This window comes from Corvus cornix, chromosome 5 (genome assembly GCF_000738735.6).
Source record: "Corvus cornix cornix isolate S_Up_H32 chromosome 5, ASM73873v5, whole genome shotgun sequence".
Taxonomy (NCBI): domain Eukaryota; kingdom Metazoa; phylum Chordata; class Aves; order Passeriformes; family Corvidae; genus Corvus; species Corvus cornix.
The window spans coordinates 49247479-49267966 of NC_046335.1; the positions used below are offsets into that span (position 1 = coordinate 49247479).

Below are 20488 nucleotides of genomic sequence, written 5' to 3' on the forward strand. Positions count from 1 at the left end.
CCTCCCCCTCCTCCTCTTCCTCCTCCTCTTCCTCCTCCTCCTCCTCCCGCACGGGCGGCGCGAGATGCGGAGCGGGCGCGCGCCCCCGCCCCGCCCCCGCGCGGGCCACGTGACCGCGCTGTTTGGAGGCGGGCGCGTGAGCGGCACCGGGAGGGAGAGAGAGAGAGAGGTGAGCGACCGGGACCGGGACCGGGACCGGGACCGGGACCGGGACCGGGACCGGGAGGTGTTTCCTGGCCGTGTGGCCGCCCCAGGCTGGCGGCTGTGCCCCATCGGGGCTCGGCTCTCGCCCCCTGCCCTGCCTGCGGTGTCTGAGCTGGTTTGGGGGGGTTTCTGCTGCCCTTCGCGGTGCTCCTCCTTCCTCCGTGTACGGTTCAGCCCCAGCCGGCAGCTCGGGGCCGCAGCGGGATGGGGCAGAGAGTGAGGAGGGTAGATGTGGCCATTACGGTTTTTAAGACGTTTTGAGAATTTTGAAGAAGCAACTTTCAGTTTCGCTGGCTAAATGTGCCTCTTCCCTTTTCCAAGTGCCTGGTGAGAGTGAGTGCTCACTTTTTTGGGGAAGTGTAAATTTCCACTTGGCGGCTTTTCTGGGAGAGAGTTCCTTAATTTATGTGATCGCATACTGAAGGTTACTTAGAAATTCCGGGACTTGACTGTGCAGTGTGATAGGTTTGGGGTTTTGTTAAGCAATGTACAGGTTTAAACTTTAAACTCAACAAGAAATTATTTTGAAGTATATGCTGCTTAAGGAAAAATATGAGGTTGTGATTTCGACGGTTATTTAATACTTGGTTTTCACTCTGTGTTATCTCTTGTATGCTGGAAAAGAGGTACTGTGGAGATGATAGTGCTTATAGTTGTATCAAAATGCATAGTTGCAGCTAATTCTAAATTTGGCATAACTTGAGGATTGTAGTCCTTAAACTTAGTTTTGGGGGAGAATGTGATGTAGGTAAAAGTGACAATGCTAAATGTTTTCCTTGAGAAGATTAGTTTCAAATCAAGGGTGCATGCTGTGGGGAAAAGCACATTTTTCTATAAAATAAGAGTTTTTCCATAGGTAGATGTAACGTGTTTCACAGATAGATATAAATATAACTACAGTTTAAGTATTTCCAGGTGGGATATTTGATAGTTTAAGTTTTCCGAAATGAACAAAAGCTTCTCATAAATGAAGCAAAGGTCTAATTTTGCATCCCTTGGGCCTCTTCTTGGCAAACTGAAACCTGATGCTTTTTGAGTAGGAAAGCATTGTTTCTTTAAGCACAGAAAACCTGCTATAATACTAAAAAGTAAACTAATCAAGATCTTTATTTTGGGCAGGTACAGCCAAAAGCTGAAGCTGTAATGTACTCATGAGTGAGCAGCACTAGTCGTGTGCATCCATGGCCTCTGTGCCAGTAATTCCAGACTCTTACAACCATGTCTTGGCAGAGCTGGAGTGCTTGGATCCATTGCTTTCTGCACTCAGGCTGGATTCCAGTCGTCTTAAGGTGAGTTTATGGTATTTGGCTTCTTTTGATTTTTAAATTTTTTTAAATTCAAGTAATGGCTCCATTTGGTTAATTATTTGATTAAGCCGTAGGATTAATCTAATTCATTTTGGGGGTGTGCATGCTGTCTTATGGGGGAGAGTACTCTGGGAAGAAAGAGTGAAGATAAAGGACCCTGTTACTCTGTGTGTGTTTCTTTAATGCAGCTGTGGGTACATAACACGGCTTGGCACTCAGAACTTACCAGGTTATGCATTATGGTGTTTATTCCTTCAGTGCACGTGTATAGATGTGTCAAAGAGATGGCTGGCTCTAGGCAGCTCAGGAGGAGGACTGAACCTTATCCAGAAGGATGGTTGGAAGCAAAGACTTTTTCTCACTCACAAGGTAAGGGTAAAGAATGCTAAATTAAAGTTTCTGAAAATGGGGCTGGGAAAGAGACACTATTTCACGTTAATGTTTATTAAGAGTCAACAGGCATCTTCAACTTATTGAATTGTCCAAAGAAGGTGAGGTTTTGGGCTGCTGTGTTTAAAATAGTTTATGGTTCTGAAGTGTATTCTCAGAGTGTGTGGTATAATAGATTTCATAAGGTGTGAAAAAAATTATTTCAGAGCGTTAGACCTTTGTTTTTCAAATTCTTAGTTTTAACAGCAGCAACGCAGTCACCTGAATATTTAAGAATTAGAAGACAATTTTGAATATGAAACCAGAGCAACTCACAAGCAGATAACTCCCAGTGTTTGAATGTCCAAACTGTGACATACCTGGATAAGTGGAGAAAAGATAGGCTGACTTGCTTTTGCTGGAAGAGACCATGAAACAGAGATTGTTATTTGTACAGCCAGGTGCTGTTTCCTGGGAGCCACTGCTGCTTCCAGTGTAGCATGAATGCAGCCAGTTTTAAGGTAGGGGGCATCCCACTTAATTCTGGCAAAACAACTTCCAAAGGTGTGAGGACGGGAGACTGGTTTCTGCGTGTTCCAAATCAGAGAATGCACTGCAGTCCTTGCTCTTGATGTCGTGTTGCTGTCAGCTGCATCTTGGAGTAAGCTCAGTGTTTACAAATAAAACCCAAAGAAACAGTAAAAACCAACCACATCACAACAGAGTGTAGCATGTGTTGACATGAATTTGGTTTATATCTTAAAGATAAAAGCTGCACAGTGGTAGAGGCAGTACAGGAACAACTTTTACCTGCTCTTACTCCTGTGCTTGCTTTCAGGAAGGTGCCATTTCCCGGGTGGCTTGTTGCTTGCATGATGAAGACTATGTTGCTGTTGCCACCAGGTGAGTGGTGTACTCACAAACTTGAGCACTGGATAAATTTTTTTAAGAAGCTTCTAAGTTTCAGACTTGGACAGCTGCTGGGAACTTGGAGAGTTAACCTACCAGATTAGGTGGTAGAAGCCACTACAGGATAATTCTTTGCACAGACAGTTTGCTTAACTTCTTTTTTTATGGAATAATTGTTCTAGATTAAGTATTATTTCTGCAACAGAATGTCTATGGCAGAGCTCATGCTGTGAAATGAGGTTGATGAATGTCTTTCTGAGACCTTTCAGCATCAAAAGAAGAATTTTCATTAACATGGTAGAGTGAGATTGGTAGTTAATTCCACTTATGTTTCTTAAAATCCATTTAAATATTTTTCCACATCTTCACTGGCATTTGCAATAAATGTAAGAGTAGCCTTACAAAGCTGCTTGTGCACTGTAGTGCAAAAAAGAACACTCTTCTCCAGAATTGTGTGGTGCTTCTTGAAAGCATGCAGCCTCAAACAGAACCAGCTCTGAGGTGTTCTGCTTCTCCTGGGTCTCCTCTTTCTTTGGGAAAATGCATCTTTATCAACTGATAAAACATTATAAGACTTATTTTCAAACTCTATTCTCTTTTTAACTTGTTGTAGCCAAGGCCTTGTTGTAGTCTGGGAGCTGAATCAGGAACGTCGTGGGAAGCCAGAACGGATTTATGTTTCCTCTGAGCATAAGGGCAGAAAAGTCACAGCTCTGTGCTGGGATACAGCTGCCCTTCGAGTTTTTGTAGGAGATCATGTGGGAAAAGTATCAGCCATCAAGATTAACACATCGAAACAAGGGAAGGTAAAATGTTGCATTCTTTGAGCTGAATTCACAGGGGGCAGTGTGTGGAGTCTCTTTGTTTTAGTAAAGTGGAAGAGTACAGCAGTTGGCAGCTGATGAAGTTCTGGTAGCTTTGACTACTGGGATGAAGAACCAGTCTCTTGAGACAAGAGAAATCCTGACCCATGAACTTCCCCCATCCTTCTTCTATCTATCCTAGTAATGCAACATGAAAATGCTTTCAAATGTTCAGAGTTAAAAACTGATCAATCTGCTGCTTCTTGGAATTTAAAAGTGTCTAAGTTAAGGGTCTTGGTGTTTCTGACCCTATTGGATTCCTTAGATTCCAGCCCCAGGTTCAGCTGTTTGTTTTAGTCGTCAGTTCAGCTGTTGGTCTGACAGAGCAGTCCCAGAGTCTGATTTTGCTTGGCATTGTCTGAATGCTCTCATTCTTAAACATCTGGATTAGATAAAATAAATTGTAGGTGGTCATTGAGCCTGCATCTGTCGTATTTTGTGCAAAGGACACACCTGTTAGTGATAGCAGCCTGATTTCTAGCCCTTGAGTGTTCTTTAGGTTTTATCACTACTGGGTCCTTTCTTTTTCCTTTTCATCTGTAAAAAGGAGCAGAACTTGGAAATAGTTGTGTTGTTCCAGGTCTTTTCTAGCCCTCATGGAAGATTTTGGTGGAAAATTTACTTAAAAGTAGCAAGACCATTATTACATTTAAAGAAAGAAGGGGGGGAAAAGTCAGCTGTGGGAAAAGAGGGAGGAGAGAAGGGCAAGGCCCATGAAATGTGTGTCTGCTCATGGCTGTTAAAGGAACAGGACTGTTGGATTTCTCAGATAGTGCACTTTGTCATATTCCTAAGAAGGGAAAACAACTCCTAAGCTGGCAAAAATAGTGACTGACGCAAATTTAAATGCAGTTCCCAGGAGTTTTCTTATTCATAAGTCTATCTGAGACTGTTCATCCACCCATGCAAACTGAGACACTGGTATGATAAATAGTATTTGGATAATTTGTGGCAGGGTAACAGACAAGGTGAGCTTATGTGAACAACCTAATTCCAACAGAAGTTGGTTTTTGTATCGATTAATCTCTCAGGTGTGTTTCCATAAAACTGCTAGTGCCAAGTACCTGTGGGGAGAATTGGAAACAAAAGCACAAAGATTGGAATAGTAGGAATAAAACCTCTCTTAATCTTACAGAAAATTAAAATATCAGGATACTACAGGGATATGATTTTTTTTTTCTTAAATCTTCAGTAATGCTTTTGGGAAAGGAGGATTTATACTTCTGTGCTTCTGAGCATTGAAGCCTTGCTTTGTAAAAACAGAGAGGAAAGGAACTGCCCTGTCTTACGCTGTGTATTCATAGCATACATGAGTCTTTTCTGAATTTTGCAATTTTAACATAATGAAACTGTCTTTACTTTGAACTGGAGACCAGCATGTTTTCTTTCTTTTTTTCTTTTTTAACTGTAGGCTGCTGCTACTTTTGTGATGTTTCCTGTCCAGATCATAACCACTGTAGATTCTCGGGTGGTTCAGCTTGATTACTTGGATGGAAGACTGCTCATATCTTCACTTACCCGTACTTATTTATGTGATACTGAGAGGCAAGTTCTATTTTATTTCTGAGGTACTGGACTTCACAGGGTCACACGCAGTTTCTGAAATGACATCAATGTCTCTTTACCTAGCCCATGCTCTCTCAGTCTGTTTCTGAAGATGTTGGCAGAGGTAGTGTCAAAAATTTTACTGAAGTCAGGATAAACAAAGTCCACTGTTGTCCCCTCAACTACCCAGCCAGTCATTCTGTTGTAGAGTGCTATTAACATGATTTCCCTTTCACAAATTCATGCTGACTATTCATAATCACGGTCTTATTTTTCTTGGGATTGGAAATGATTTCTGGGAATGTTCACACCTTCCCATCACCAGGTTGAATAACTGGTTCTGCTGAAAAAAACCCCTTTGATCTGAATGTTCATTTCAACTAATGAATATTTCTGCACCCTGTCTTGTATAAACTTTGTGCAGGCTTTATAATATTCATTACAGATTTTTTTTCTTAAGCACCAAAACCAATTCAGCAGCTGGGATTGAGTATTTTTTATTCTTAAAGAAAAACATAAAATTAATTAGAGTCTTTATTAATGCTGCCTTACTTAACAAGTACATTTTTTTTTTCCCTGCTAGAGAGAAGTTCTGGAAAATTGGAAATAAAGAGAGAGATGGAGAATTTGGAGCATGTTTCTTCCCTGTTGGAAAAAACAGTGGGAATCAGCAGCCATTAATATACTGTGCTCGACCTGGCTCGAGGATGTGGGAGGTGAACTTTGATGGGGAAGTGCAAAGCACACATCAGTTCAAGCAGCTGCTCTCGTCACCACCTCTCCCTGTTGTTACTCTCAGGTAGAAACATGTGTTATCAGTGATAAACTTGTTTTTTTTGGACTTCCAGATGAGCTGGGAAGAACTGCATTAATGCTGAGAAGACTAAATAAACTCCTGCTGCAGTCAAATGTTAATCCTAGTTGTCATCTTAATACAGTCTCCTCTAAGAGGTATAGCCAGCAGTTATCAAAAATGCCAAAACCTTGATTCTGCAGCTGTGTCTGTGTGAGCACAATGGATGCTGCTGTCATGACTCTATATTTATTTAAGCCAGCCGTGTATTTACAGGATTAACAATTCTAGAAAGTGATGTTATTGTAGTTACGCTTGTAATTGATAATAATTTTATTTTGCAGGCAGGATCCTCATTATACTGGTTCCAGCTGCTCTCCACAATCTTTATCTTTCCCCAAGCTGCTGTATTTGACGTGAGTATTTGACAGCATAGCTTCCTGTTAATAAAATAGGCTTAAAAATTATATATTCTTCTCATTTATATTACCAAGTTCAACTTTTTCCTGTCAGAATTTCCCAAGTATCATGCTAAACACCTGTCTCACGTCTCACTTGCTATACTTAAGCCAATGCCATCCATGCATATTTTACAATTTTTAAAAAATTTTACCTATATTTTACCACAATTGACTGTTGCTCCATTAACATTTGCTCTGCTTGCAGTGAGCACTGTGTGGTGACCTGGACAGAAAGAGGCATTTATATTTTTCTTCCCCAGAGCGTTCAAGTCTTACTCTGGAGTGAAGTGAAAGGTAAACTAAAGTTTCTTAAACTTTGCTTTGTAACACTGTCATGTTACACTTCGTTCCTGAAGTCCTTGTCTTACATGGAGCCTTTTCAAGCTCAATTTCTGCAGCTGGACTGCAGAACATTTATCAAAAAATTCCCTTGTCATATGTCAGGTATATCCTTGAATATTAACCATCTCCCTGCCTCCTCCAGCCAGCCCTTCCTTCCACAGATCTGAAAACACATTTCTTGAGAAACAACATGTGCTGTAGAGTGACGCATAAAATACAGTAGTTAAAATACAGGTGATTAATCTGCAGTGTCCTTTCCTCTTTTCTCTTTACTTAGGCTCATTATCAGGTATTCTGTGAAGAATAATCTGGCTGCTGAAAGCTTTAAACCTGGGTTTTTTTCCTAAAACCTGTCTAAATTGCATCCAGGGAATATTTATTTGGCAGATGAATGAACCCTCATAAACTGTTATGTGTGTATCGTTATAAGCAGAATCCTACAGTAGTTACTGTCAGTCAGTCTTTCCCCTTCTCCCCATTTTGGTGTTAAGTTTGTGATATGTTTGTTGTGAAGTGTTTGCATGCAGCATAACTATTGCATTTGAAAACTGCTGGAAGGCCAAAGCTGTTTTTCTACCAGTCACTATTTTCCTTCTGTTTCAAAGCAAACCATTAGGTATTGGTCATCTTTAACAGGCTTTAATTTTTCATCTCCCCTCAGAGCAAAAGGAAACTTTTTGGTAATTTAGTGTATTTTTGGAATGTTTTCTGGACATGCAACTCTGGAAAGTTTTGACACTGTGTTTTATAGTGGTTAGATGCTTGGTCAGCACTCCTCAGTGTTTGTTTTCCCCATGCTTGTGCTTTGCACCCATTTGCAGTCAGGTGGGAGTATGTTTTCACCATCTTTCAGGGACAGAAAGGAATGTTGATTAACAACTTCAGTCCTTCAGGTATTGCTGTGCATCTGGTTTTGCAGATATTCAGGATATCGCAGTTCACAAGAGTGAGCTGTTCTGTCTGCATACAAATGGGAAAGTTGTGCACCTCTCCCTGCTGCTGGTCGATCGCTGCATAGAGCGTCTGATGAGAAGAGGGTTCTGGACCCTTGCTGCCAGGGTCTCTTGTCTCTTCCAAAATTCAGTTATTTCTTGCAGAGTAAGTAAATACCTCTCTGTAAATGTGCAATGTAACTTCACTGTCTTTCCTGTCTTCTCCTTCCATTAAGTTTCATGGTTACTGAGATTCATTTTGTTGGTGTTTTTAAAAAGTCATCTAAGCATTATACTTTAAGGATGAAAATCATCCTGCATATATGGTATCTTTTGCTTTTCACCCATGCATTAGAAATAATAGTGCTTCTGTTTCCCTGGCTGCTTTTAGGCAAGAAAAAATTTGCCTCTAGACAAGCTGGAGCACTTGAAGTCTCAGCTGGATGCTTCAACCCAGCAAGATCTCACTGTGCAACTGGAAGAACTGATTTCAAAGTTGGAACCTCTAGATTCTGCATGCAGCAGTAGAAGGAGCAGTATTTCATCTCATGTACGTGTATTGGTAGTCCCAAAAATGTTATCTACAGGTTTTGTCTTCATGGCTTAAAGTCACCTCGTTGCTCACTTGGAAGATGAGGCTTTCATTTCTACCCTGTCTACTACAGCTCATAATGCTGCACTCTAAAACTAGGTGGGGTGAAGAGGTATGAAACACCACTACTTGCATTCTGTAAGCTCTGACCTCTGCCTCTTTCCCTTGTTATTTTAGAGCTAATGTCTGAGGTGTGGACAAAGATTGATATGAAGATGGCTTTTTCCACAGCTTACTTTAGTGTCTTACCATGCTTCAGTAAAGAAAGTCTTGATTATAACTCTAGTTTTATGTGATGAAAATGAATGAGTGCTCAGAACTATCTTAGCCCTATTTAGAAAATGGTCTCACTCTAAGAAGCTTAAGCAGAAAGCTCGAAGGAAAAGAATCAGAGCATATTTCTAATAAACATACAGCTGCTTTTCAAGAAAGGGGAAATATTTTATAGTTAATACAATATCAGCTCCTGCTTTCACTTTAAAAATGTTTAAAAGGAAAGTTTAAAAAGCCAAGTAGTGTAAGTACCATCTTGATGTGGTAGACAAGAGATTTCCAGGCAGTGAATTATGAGATGCTGTGAGGTTATTAGTGTGGGTAGAGTTGGTTGCGTTCATTGCAGAAAGTTTAACGAAGGAAGTACAGCTCCCACAATGTCTAACTCCTCTTGTTGGTCTGACAGGAGAGCTTCAGTGTCTTAGACTCTGGAATATACCGCGTTATCAGTCGAAGGGGCAGTCAGTCAGATGAAGACTCATGTTCCCTCCACAGTCAAACGTTCTCAGAAGATGAGAGACTTAAAGAATTTCCTGCACACCATGAAGATGAGCAGCTGGAACTTGGTAATGTTTCTTAATGAAAATTTGTTTGTTGAATGTGTTTGTTTTTTCTACAAGAATTCAACTGGGTTGGCTCTGTGCTCTTATTTTCCACCATCGAGTTATGAATTATTAATACCTGTAATTTGATCAATGAAACAGTCACCCCACCTTCCAGTCAAAATCCTTCCTGAAACATTGGTGTGAAAAGCTGGCTCCACAGAAATCCAGGCTTAAAAGCAAACAAAACCCAGAGAAACAGAACAAAAGGTTCTGAGGGCTTTTATCAAGCCAGGGCTCCACTCCAGTTTCCCTCCCTCCACTTGTAATCCAACATTAATGCTAAGATTCCTTCAGCTGTCTATGCCAGTGTTAACTGAACTTTGAACAAGGTTTATTTGCTGCCAATATCCTTTTGTCATTTTTTTTTCAAAGAAGAACTTCTTAATCTGGATTCTGTCTTCTATTTCTTCAGGGAAAGCAGAAGGATTCTGATAAATGTTCTTAACTTTCTTGCAGGGTCTCCTTTGTACAGGGGCTCATCTCTTACACATGTAAACATTAGTGTAGGGGTGCTAGAATTGTTAATAACTAACATTTAGCCCATCCAGGGGGCTTTTTTATTTCCTGACCAATGTCTGTCACTGGACTTAAGATAGATTGAGACTGTAATGGATCTTGTTCTCTGCTCTTGTTGGGACTGGGAGTGGATGCAGAATCCTGGGATGATGAGGAGCTGGCTTAGTTCTAGGTATGGTAGAGAGGCTTTCCAATAAGACTACTACTTAGTTTTTGCAAGGAGTAGGTGCCAGTTGAGGGTGGAGAGACTTTGGATGCTTTGGAGAACACCACATTGGGGAGGGAGAGTGCAGAAATTGGTATTTACTCCCCTACTTGTCAGTAGAGAGGTCCTGCTGACTAAGGTATGTGCTGTTGGTAGCACTTAGGTGTACATGTACCTCTTTACCTACATCACCATAAAAACAAGTGAGGAGACTTGGAAGTGTATAATTTCCAACATTAAAAATCAGAATTCAGGTGACTTAATTTTTGAATGTCAGAAGATAGACAAGTTCTGTGTGTTCCACAAGAGATAACAAATTTGCTGTTTGTTTCCAAGTAGAGAAGTTCCAGATGCTTATTGAAGCACGAGTACTTGATTTGGTATTTGAAAGAAATGGACTTAGTGTTTCCCTGCTCACAATGACATAAGATGTAATGAATTTTTAGGTTTCTAGTCTGCATAATGAACAAAAGCAGCCTTATTTACAACCATTTGTAAGGTCAGTTGTGACCTTTAGGCACTGTCAAGAGGGATTCTGATAGTAGATTTTCTGTAACAGCGCAGGATCTTTTCCTCTTAACGCTGTGGTTACTGCTGACTGTTGCAAAGTGCAGTGTCATCCTAGCTTAAAATGATCCCTTTTTTCTTGTTGCCATCACTTAAAGATACAGTGTGTGTCTGTACCAGGAAATGATTAAGCAAAACACATTGTAGATACTGTTAGGGATATAGGAGAGAAAAGGAAATGTTCCATGACTCTGTATTTCCTGTGATTCTTATCAAATGCCAGAGAGCTGTGGGTTCACTTAAAAATCTAAGTCCATTCAAATGAGAGGGTGATTTATACCCTAATCATGGCTTGTGTCTCTCTGTTCACATGTGAATTGATATATGCTACAATACTTAATTTTCCTAGATGTATAAATAACTCAGTGGATTAAATCAAGATTTTTTTCCCCTAAATGGACTGTAAGTCTACTTTTAAAAGGTCATTTTCATACTGTTGTTGATCATTATTTGCCTTGCTACAGAGCCAAAGCATTATTAATAAAGCAGACTTACTAGGTTCAAAGTCAGTAGTAAAACGGCCCTTGAAACCTGGCTCCATGCATTCTTGAGCCTTAAAAAGGAAAATGTGGTGGGCAGGTTATCCATTAATGAATTAGTGACTTGCAGTTCATTTCACTATTCCATTTTTTTGCCAGGCCACTGTTTCATGACCTTTTTATTTCAATTCCATTTGTCAGAGAACGTATCTCATGCATCTGTGGTGGTTGAGGCTGACCGGAATGAGACATTTCTCCCATTCAGTATTCCTTTGTCATTCCGTTCCCCATCTCCTCTCGTCTCTCTCCAAGCTGTCAAAGAAAGGTAAAACATGCAGCAGGTTCATTCATCCATTACATCTTTCCTCTTCTGTTCCCAGAATTTGTAGCATTGTGTGGTTTAGTTCATACTCTGTTCTGCAAACATAGAACCAGAAATGCAGTCAGGTTTGCCAGGCAGTTTAAATCTTTATTTTGGCTCCAGTGAAGATACAAAGAGCTGCTGGTAACTTCAGTGGAGCCAAGACTTCAACCTCCATTTTTAAACAGTTAATAATTGTTAAATGTCTAAGAATGTTTACTGTTGTCCTGTAAACTGTGGTTGTGGTTCGTTTTCAAAGGAAACTTACTGAATATTATTTTGGGATTTTGCCTTTCTGGAGCTTAGAGGGAAGGCTGCCTATGTTGCTTGGGGACAAACATTAAAATATTCAAAGCAGATAGATATTGCTAAAACATACTTGCAAAGTGGTCTGTCCTATCCCCACATGAACTTTTCAGTGAATCAAAGCAATTTCACAAATATTTGTGGAATAATGGTAGCCTATACCTGGTGCAATTAGATCTGTGTCCATTTTTTTGTATAAATCACATTGGTATTTTAAAACTTGTTTAAAAAAAAGTGGGGGGTGAGCAGGTGGGTGTACAAGTATAAAGGAGATAGTGTTAAATATATAACTTAAGGTTTTTATGGAAGTGCTGTATGTTAATTACTTAGCTAAAATGTCTCTGGCCCAGCAGTGGTCTGAAAAATTGTATAGCCTTCCTTTAATCACTTCAGTATGTAAATCGTGACCTCCAACAAAGAATTGTAGCTGCTATCAGCAGTGTGAGGATCTCAGAATAAACATCAAAACTGCATGCAACATTTTGAGTTCTTTCTAAACTGTAAGCAGCCTTTAGGATTTTACTAGTAATAAGTGTTTCTGCTAATATTGAAAGCTAAGTTTTCAAGTATTCACTGCATGCAAGTAATCACTGAATAAAATACTATCATATTTACAGTTAGTTTTTAAAAGTTCAGCTTTAATCCTTCTATACATTAAAGTCCAATTGTTTTGCTAAATTTGAATCCTTTCTGCTTTCTGCAGCCACCTTTCAACTTCTGCTATACCTTGTTATAGTAAAAGATGCTGGGTTGGGGTTTTGGGGTTTGTTTTCTTTTAGTTCTGGAGCAGAAAGCGTATTTTTGTGTTCAAATCTTGTTGACATAGTTCTCTTCGTGGCAGTGGTAGAAATAATTGAGTTCTGGTATGTTCATTGAGCTTCCTCTCCAGTAAAATACCTGAAGGAATAGCGACTGCTGAGTGAAAAGGACATTTTTGGTCAGCTTTGTAATCTGAAGAATTAATTTGAAACATTGTAGAGTGGTTTCTTACCACCAGGAGGGACATAATTTCCTAAAGATGCTTTATGTTTAAAAGCTTTAAAATACAGTGTAGCCAATCTGCACTTACTTGAATACAATACGTGTCAAGATCTGTGTCTAATGTGGTATGTGATCCTGTTTCTCCAGCAGGGGTGTTCAGTACATCAGGTTTCTATTCTGTGCTCAAAGTATGGACCATGACTGAAGTATGAATTTTGAGCAGGTTCTAAGTTTTGCTCCTGTCGGTCATCACTGCTCTCATCCTTTTCTTAAGAGTTCTTCAGATTATAAAGTCTCTGAAATGACGGTTTGAGTGAAAAAGTGCTTGGTTTGATCGCTTTTGAACTTTTGATTTTAAACCTTTGAATTTGTGATTCCCAGCGTTTCCAGCTTTGTACGCAAAACCACGGAAAAGATTGGCACACTTCACATAAGTCCTGAATCTAGAGGGAAGCATGAAGCAAAGGATGATGAGCAGCTGTCAGAGTTAACTGTTAATCCCGTAGCATCTCCCCAGGAAGAAAAAGAGTGAGTGCCAAATCACATTTTCTTAGCAATTGTATTTTCTGGATGTCCCGAGGATAGCAACCTAGGGAGAAACTCATTCAAGCAGAATGAGGAACTTGGCATTAGGTTTTTCCAGCTGCCTTCATTCCTGTAGTGGGTTTCACTGGTTCTCCCAACTCCTTTCTTAGCACTGATAAGGCAATGAACACAAAGCTAAGTAATTTCATATTCCAGTGCTAATTTACCATTTTGGACTAGCTTTCATACAGTAGCATGGTGCTTTTTTTTTGTTCAGTACCTGCTGAAATTTACTGTAGCTGGAGTAGAGCCATTATAGAAGGTCACAAAAATAGTACTATCTGTTGCCCTTCATGCCAGATTTATCCGTAATTTCTGCTGAGCTGTTCCTTCTTATGAATGAAAGCTTTGTATTTAATAAAGGAATTAGTGTTGTTGAGGAAATTTGTCAGGAAATCCTCACTTAAGTTATTGAAGTTAATACTTCAGATAAGACTCAAATAATTGTATTTTTCTAGGTCAGAACCCCAGAACTGCCAGCTTCCTGAGGAGGACTGTCTGAGAGATCTCAAGGCTGCAACAGCAGAAGCTATGTAAGCAGAGAAGCTTTTTACTGTATAGGTACATTGGCAGAAAAAGTTACTGCGTTTTTAAATTTTTTTTCATTCATTATGTGTATGTAAGAGTGGTGCTGTAAATGTCTATTAACATAACCTGAGAGGATCTCATTTGGTGAATTATTTGATTCCCCTTTTTAAAACCAAGCAAAACCCACTAAAAGCTCCTCCAGCCGTATCCCTTTGGCTTAATTAGAAGCATAGTTAAAAAAATCAAAATCGCAAACAAAAATTCATTCTGAAAGAAATCGTGGGGAGCTCAAAATGTACTGAGGACAAACGTAGACAATGTGAAGTAGCCTAAATTCTGTTTGATGCACTCAAAATCACAAAAAAGCCAGCAAATGACTCTTAAGTCAAGTGTGGGACTATAGTTACACAAAGATTTGAAACTTCACTTGTGGCATCTTAAAACTGTTAAACTTAGCAAACTTCTTTCTAATGCTGCAGAGCCAAGCTCCAGGATCCCCTGGTTTTATTAGAACCTCAGTGTATGAGAAGGGTCTTACAGGAATGGCTTGTCTATCTAGAAGAAAAATTCAGCAGCAAGGAGCATTCTGCTTTGGCTGTTAAGAAAAGCAAGACTCTGTGTGCTGAAGAACAGAGGGCAGTCCTGGAGGAAAACCTGCAAGTGGCTCCAGCTGGCAGAGACGCAGTAGACAAGGAACAGAGTGGTGTTTTGGAAGACTGCATTGAAAAGGAAAATACTGATGAAACCTGTGCAAGCAAAACCGTGTGTGAAAATGGTACTGATTGGAGGGGGCCTCCGGGCTGCAGCTTTCAGGTGTCTCCTCTGTGTGTCATCGAACCAGATGTTCTGAAGGATCTCGTGGAGCTCACAACTCTGTGCTTTGAGCTGCATGTCTTTTCTTGTGGGAGTGGTGAGGCTGAGGAGAGCTCTGAGGGGAGTCTGCCACCAGCAGCTTCAGGGACCTTGGCTTGTAGGTTTATGCAAAGCTACTTCTTCCTTTTGGATTTAAAGAGAGTAAAGCAGTGTATTATAACCACGTGTGCCACCAGCCCTAATGTGTGGGAAACGTACATTGCAGGATTGAAAGGTAAATATTGAACGTTGTATTACTTCTTAAACTGAAAATAAAGAGTCTTTGGGAGAAAAGGACGAAAAAACCTTGAAGACACTCAAAACTGTGTGTGCAGATTTCCCTTCTGCCAGTGTAGTGTGGCAAGGGGAGGATGCTTGGTGTGTGGGAGTTTTTGTTCTGGTTTTGGGTTGTTTGGTTTTCCCCCCTATACTTCCCTTAGGAAGAACTTATCTCACTTGGTTAGAACATAGTGCTAATAGTGCCAGCATTGTGGGTTCAAGCCCTGTATGGACCATTCACTGAAGAGTTGGACTTGATGATCCTTGTGGGTCCCTTTCAACTCAGAATAACCTGTGATTTCTTAAAAAAAAAGAACTACTGGCTCCTTGGAGAGATTGATCTCTCCCCCGTTTGCAACTTCGAACCTGTTTGCGTGGACCTTGTTGATTGACCACTGTAGTGATCCCAGCCTCTTTACAACCATATGTGCTTCTAAGAGCAAAAGCATCATAATTAGAACCACAAGTCTGTAGAGAGAAGGCAGAAGGGAAGGGAGGGGCTTCAGCATTTGCACTGGAAGATTCAACTTGTAAAGGAATGTGGTTAATATGAAACAAAACTGAATGGAGTAGATGGTTCCATAGATATGAGTGGCTTGTGATCACTTCATGCTTCCCTGTTCCACAGAAATACTTTTTGATCTTTTTTTATGCCTCTTTAGCTTTATTGAACCAAAGCTTTGTGATGATATTGGAAAACAGAACTTTTCTGTGCTCTGCACTCAGCTTCTGCCTTATGTATTTCTTTTAAGAGTGAATTAAAGCCTTAGCATGGCTTCTGCTCCAACAGAGAGCAGTTAAACAACAGAATCTTGCTTTGAGGATTGGTGCCTGGTGTTTGTGTTTCTGGGAATCTCTTCGCTGTGTTTGGATTCTGAGAGCCCTCAAAGTGACAGTAGTATATGCATTCCCAGTTTGTCCTTAGTTGGACTGCACTTGTGCCTGTAGGTTAGTACCTGCATTTCATCAGGATTGAGGTGGGTGTTGAACTTCCATGGGAACAGTGATAGCTGTTGTTGAGCAGAGGACAAAAGGACAGGCAGGGTGTGTTAAGGAAAAAAACTTGCCCATATCAAGTGTTCACTGGTTTTTTTTCAGAACTAACCTGTCACAGTCCAGTGGCTTTAGCAATGGAAAGTGAAGATATGTTGAAAATACTGAAGCTGCTGCATGACCTGGGGCCATGGGATGACAGCCCACTGTTGCTGGCACATGCTCAAAGGTTTGTACCCAAATCCTCATTTTCTCTTCAGCATTGTTAACTTCCTGGCAGGAGTTGCTTCACTTACCATGTCATGAAGATTTCTGGAATCTCTTAGAGAGATCACCTTCCAGTACTATCTTGAACTTGCAAGAGATCTTGAAAAAAATTTTTTTGCTGTTTGGTACTGAAAATATTTTTTTATTCTCTCTCTTTCTCCAGGCTTTATGAAAAATTTGGGGAAACAGCTCTTCGGCCCTTGATCAAATTCCACCCCTCTATTTTGCCTTCTGATATTAAACAGCTTTGCAGGAATGATCCGGCTCACTTCTTAGCGTATTTAGATAGTCTGGTGAAATCAAAGCCAGAGGATAAAAGGTAAGGGGAGTGTAGAATCCTTTTAATCGGTCTGCTCTTTTCATCATATAGCTGTGTGGAGTGTTTTCCTTTTTTTGTTTTGGCTTTTGGGGACATTTTTTAGTGTTTCTGTATCTGTCTGCTTGGTGTTCTTTAGCATTAGGTTCCAAGTAATCCTGCCAGTTTTTGTTGGTCTTAGACTGGAGGTTTTTTTAGGTTAAATTCTAGTTTTAAAAGGGTTTTCCTAAATAATACTTTTAATGGAATTGACTTTTTTTGTTCCTGTGTCTGCAGTTCAGTGTACAAGGATTAGATGGCATTAAAAAAAAAACCCAAGCAAACCAAACAAAAAAAACCCCAAACCAAATCTGGGGGAACACAGCCTGCAAACTTGATTTTTGCCTCAATTTCTGGAGACAAATAATTTTAGGCTTTTCCACATTTAATTTTACATCCCCCCCCCCCCCCCCTTTTTTTTTTTTTGTTGTTGTTGTTGATTTGTCCACACACAATCTCTGCTGCTCCATATCTGGTATGTTTAAGACTGGTAGGGTTTAGGATTTTTTTTTTTTAATGTCTACTTTGTTTTCCAGGCCATTTCTCCTTAGGTCTCTTCTGCAGCCGGAGTCTGTGCGGTTGGACTGGTTGTGCTTGGCAGTTTCTCATGACGCTCCACAACGGGCAAACACTGTGGATGAGGAAGGAAATCCCAGGTAAAGTGGGTTTCACCCGAGGTCCTGAGTGCAGCAGAAAGACTTAACAGGTCTGCTTTTGGGTTAGATTTTGTGTGACAGTTTGGATCACTGACCCCTTGGTGCATTTTGCAGAGTCCAACAGAAACAACCAAAGGATTGAATAACTTTTATCTGTAATGCCTTCCAGAGTGGCTGCTCTACTGAGACTGCACATGGTGTTTCATTCATTTTTCCTCCTCTCATTACATAAATCTGCCATAATGTTCTGAAGAAAATCAATAATGCTTTAAAACTGAATTTCTCATCTTCTAGGCCACGATCGCATTTGTTTACTTGGGGCTACAGCCAGCTCATTCTGCTCTTGATTAAACTCCCAGCTGATTTTGTTATGAAGGAGAAGATGGCTGACATCTGTAAATCACATGGGTAAGGAGAAAACTTGGTAATTCTTGATACTTGGTTAGTGGGTATTCTGACCCTGAGAAGATAGGTCATTTTCATTTATATCTGCTTCTTGTTTGGACAGGGTTTATTTAAAAACCTCTCCTTTTTTGAGGATGAATATAGAATGTCCAGTTTAATGTACCAAATGGGAGGTATTCCTCGTGTTCTTGCTCTATTTCTGACATTCATTAAATTTAGTTGCTTTTGTCTTCACTGATACTTATATGAGCATGTAATTGTTCTTGACTTTGGTTTGAACTGAGTATTTGATTCCTGGAAATCTTTACTCTCTTATTCAAGATTTTGGCCTGGATATCTTTTTCTCTGTCTGGAGCTGGATAGAAGAAGAGAAGCCTTTACTAATATTGTTCATTTGGATGATTTGAGCCTGTTGAATGGAGAAGATGGTTAGTAGTTCTTAAGCTGTGTAAACATACTTCTGTAATGTAGGAACTGCTCTTATATAGTGATTTGCCCAAAGCTGGGTTGAACTTTTATTTTTTGAAGTGTTTTTGTAGCCCTAGCTGTGTGTAGTACAGCATATTTGAAACACATAGATAGGCATTATACTCCTGCATCTTCATGCTGTGCTTTGTGAAATCAGTTGTGCTAGAAAATGCTTAAAAGTTGAAGAATCTTGATTTGTTTATCAGCTGGGAGTAGAAGCTAAACTTAGTGTTGTAGACAGAGGAGTAGGAAGCCTCCCTGCACAGCACAAAACTCCCCCACTACGTGTGCATACACTCAAAGTTAGGGTGAGCAAAGCATTGTACCACAAGGCAGAACTTAGAAGAAAATTCACTCCAGCCCTGAGATGGACAAAAGTTTATCTCTTGACTTAATCCAAAGCCTTGAATACTGAACTATTGTGAAGCTACATGTGTTCACCACTAAATCTTTACACTGGGTCAGTCAGGGCAGTACATTTGTGTGCACGATTTGCTTGTTGATAATGCTTGGTTTCCTAGAATCTTCAGAGTAAAACAGAACAGCTAGCTTCCCTTTTAACTACAGATACAGTTTAAAAAGCAGGCTTAAAATAATTTGTTTTACAAATTTTCCTTCTAGGTTCCATCCCAGAGACCATAGAAGAGTGGAAATTTCTTCTGCATCTTGCACAGAATCACAGCCCAGCTTTCCACCACCAGGGCCCACAGAATGGGAATGCTGTCAGCAATGGAGGCCCCAGCTGCCCAGACTGCATCACTGTGGAAAATGTCGCCTTATTGCTGGCCAAGGCCATCGGCCCAAATCATGCCTTGCCTCTCTTGCAGGAGTGTGGCTTGACACTAGAATTGTCTGAGAGATTTACTGGTGTCTGTGAGATACTGAGAATTGCTGAGAAAAGGCAGAGGTAAGAGAGGTGTCAGCAGAAGATCCACACTATTCTTTTTGGATCTCCTTGGTGCTTTAAACTTCCTTTTCAGTTAACAAGAAGATAAAGTGCTTCACGTTTTTACCTTGGATTTTAGATTCAGCTGAAAGCTTTCCTATTATTTAAGAACTATGTGTTTTGCAGTATAGGCATTTTAAAATTGACAATGAGTAAACAGGAAATCGTACATTAAAGATGTACGTGAGGGAGATTCTCTGAAAGAGATCTGTCCTGCTGAGACTTGTACAGACTCTGATCTCTCCTGTTTCTTCCAGTGGCGTGAACGGTGATGTCAGGATGTTACTTTGAAAATGCAATCATGTTTTTCACAAATTTTTCTTTAAAAAGCAAACCAAAACTCAGTTTTCTTTCTGTTGTTAGCTTTTTTACTGTTTAACCTTTTTTTTTTTTTTTTTTTTTCCCTTTGCTTTAATTTCAGAGCGCTGATTCAGTCCATGTTGGAAAGGTGTGACCGGTTTTTGTGGTCTCAGCAAGCATAGAAAACAACTTGGGAAAACTCTGGGAACATTTTATACTCTAATAACTGTATATTAAAGTGCCTCTTAAATTTCACAGGCCCTTAAAAACAGCAAACTCCTGTCTAAAAGGTCAGCTATACTGAGCCAGTCTCCATCTGGCAGGTATCTGACCTGGAACTGGTGGCAGTTCTTTCTTATTCCTTTGGAGATGAGTTTTGAACTGTAGAACATAAATCAAAACAAACCAGTATTTATCTTGAAATGAAGCTCACAGATTTCCAAGATGAAGATTGCTGAATTTATTTTCTGAGTCTATAACTTAATTGTTTAGGGATATGAGCCCCTAAGTATTAAATTATGGTGTATAAAATTTTTTGTTTCTTTGTTTGCAAACGTGAGAAACCATTCCTGGGAAGTATCTAAGCCTATACTTGTTCTACTTTCCTGTAAATGACATTTACCTTTACTGTTGCTTTAGAAGTGTTTGCTATGGTACCCTTTGGTTTTTCGCCCCTCTTAAATTATATGGACAGGTTTTGCCTGACTGAAATACATTAACAAAGCCAAGTCTTAAAATGGGAGGGATATGTTTTTAAGTAGTGAATTTATGGTTAAAAATGCTGACTAACAGACAAACTCTTAAATGAACTTGCTGCTAAACTACAAGCACAGTATTTCTAAATTGCCCATACCTGTTTGTGCAATGTCACCGTAGACATCAGTTATGATATTCCAACAAACCTCAGGACAGTGGAATTAGAATCAGTCATTTAAGTTGTAAAAGACCCAGAAGATCCAACTCTCCGACCATTAGCCTAGCACTGCCAAATCCACCCCTCAGCCATGTCCCAAAAGTGCCACATCTACATGGCTTTTAAATGCCTCCAGGGATGGTGACTCCACCACTTCCCTGGACATCTTGTTTTGGTGCTGGACAACCCTTTCTGTGAAGAAATGTTTCCTAATATCAAATCAAAATGTCTCCTGGAGCAACTTGAGGCCATTTCTTCTTGTCCTATCCCTTGTTACTTGGGAAAAGAAACCCATCCTCACCTGGCTTCCTTTCAGGCAGCTGTAGAGAGT

At 40.1% G+C, this 20488-nt stretch overlaps 1 protein-coding gene across 1 annotated transcript; it reads left to right on the forward strand.

The window, feature by feature from the left end:
• The first annotated feature begins 36 nt into the window (after positions 1-36).
• On the forward strand, positions 37-20068 carry HPS5 (HPS5 biogenesis of lysosomal organelles complex 2 subunit 2). Its single transcript, XM_039552732.1, has 23 exons — positions 37-169; positions 1324-1493; positions 1770-1880; positions 2719-2783; positions 3403-3595; positions 5064-5197; positions 5781-5996; positions 6335-6406; positions 6657-6745; positions 7713-7891; positions 8117-8275; positions 8997-9156; positions 11164-11287; positions 12992-13138; positions 13654-13728; positions 14203-14810; positions 15953-16076; positions 16278-16433; positions 17006-17125; positions 17420-17533; positions 17852-17958; positions 18620-18905; positions 19366-20068. Exons 2-23 carry the CDS (start codon positions 1386-1388, stop codon positions 19424-19426), a joined length of 3408 nt encoding a protein of 1135 aa, XP_039408666.1. The 5' UTR covers positions 37-169; positions 1324-1385; the 3' UTR covers positions 19427-20068.
• Positions 20069-20488: the final 420 nt, after the last annotated feature.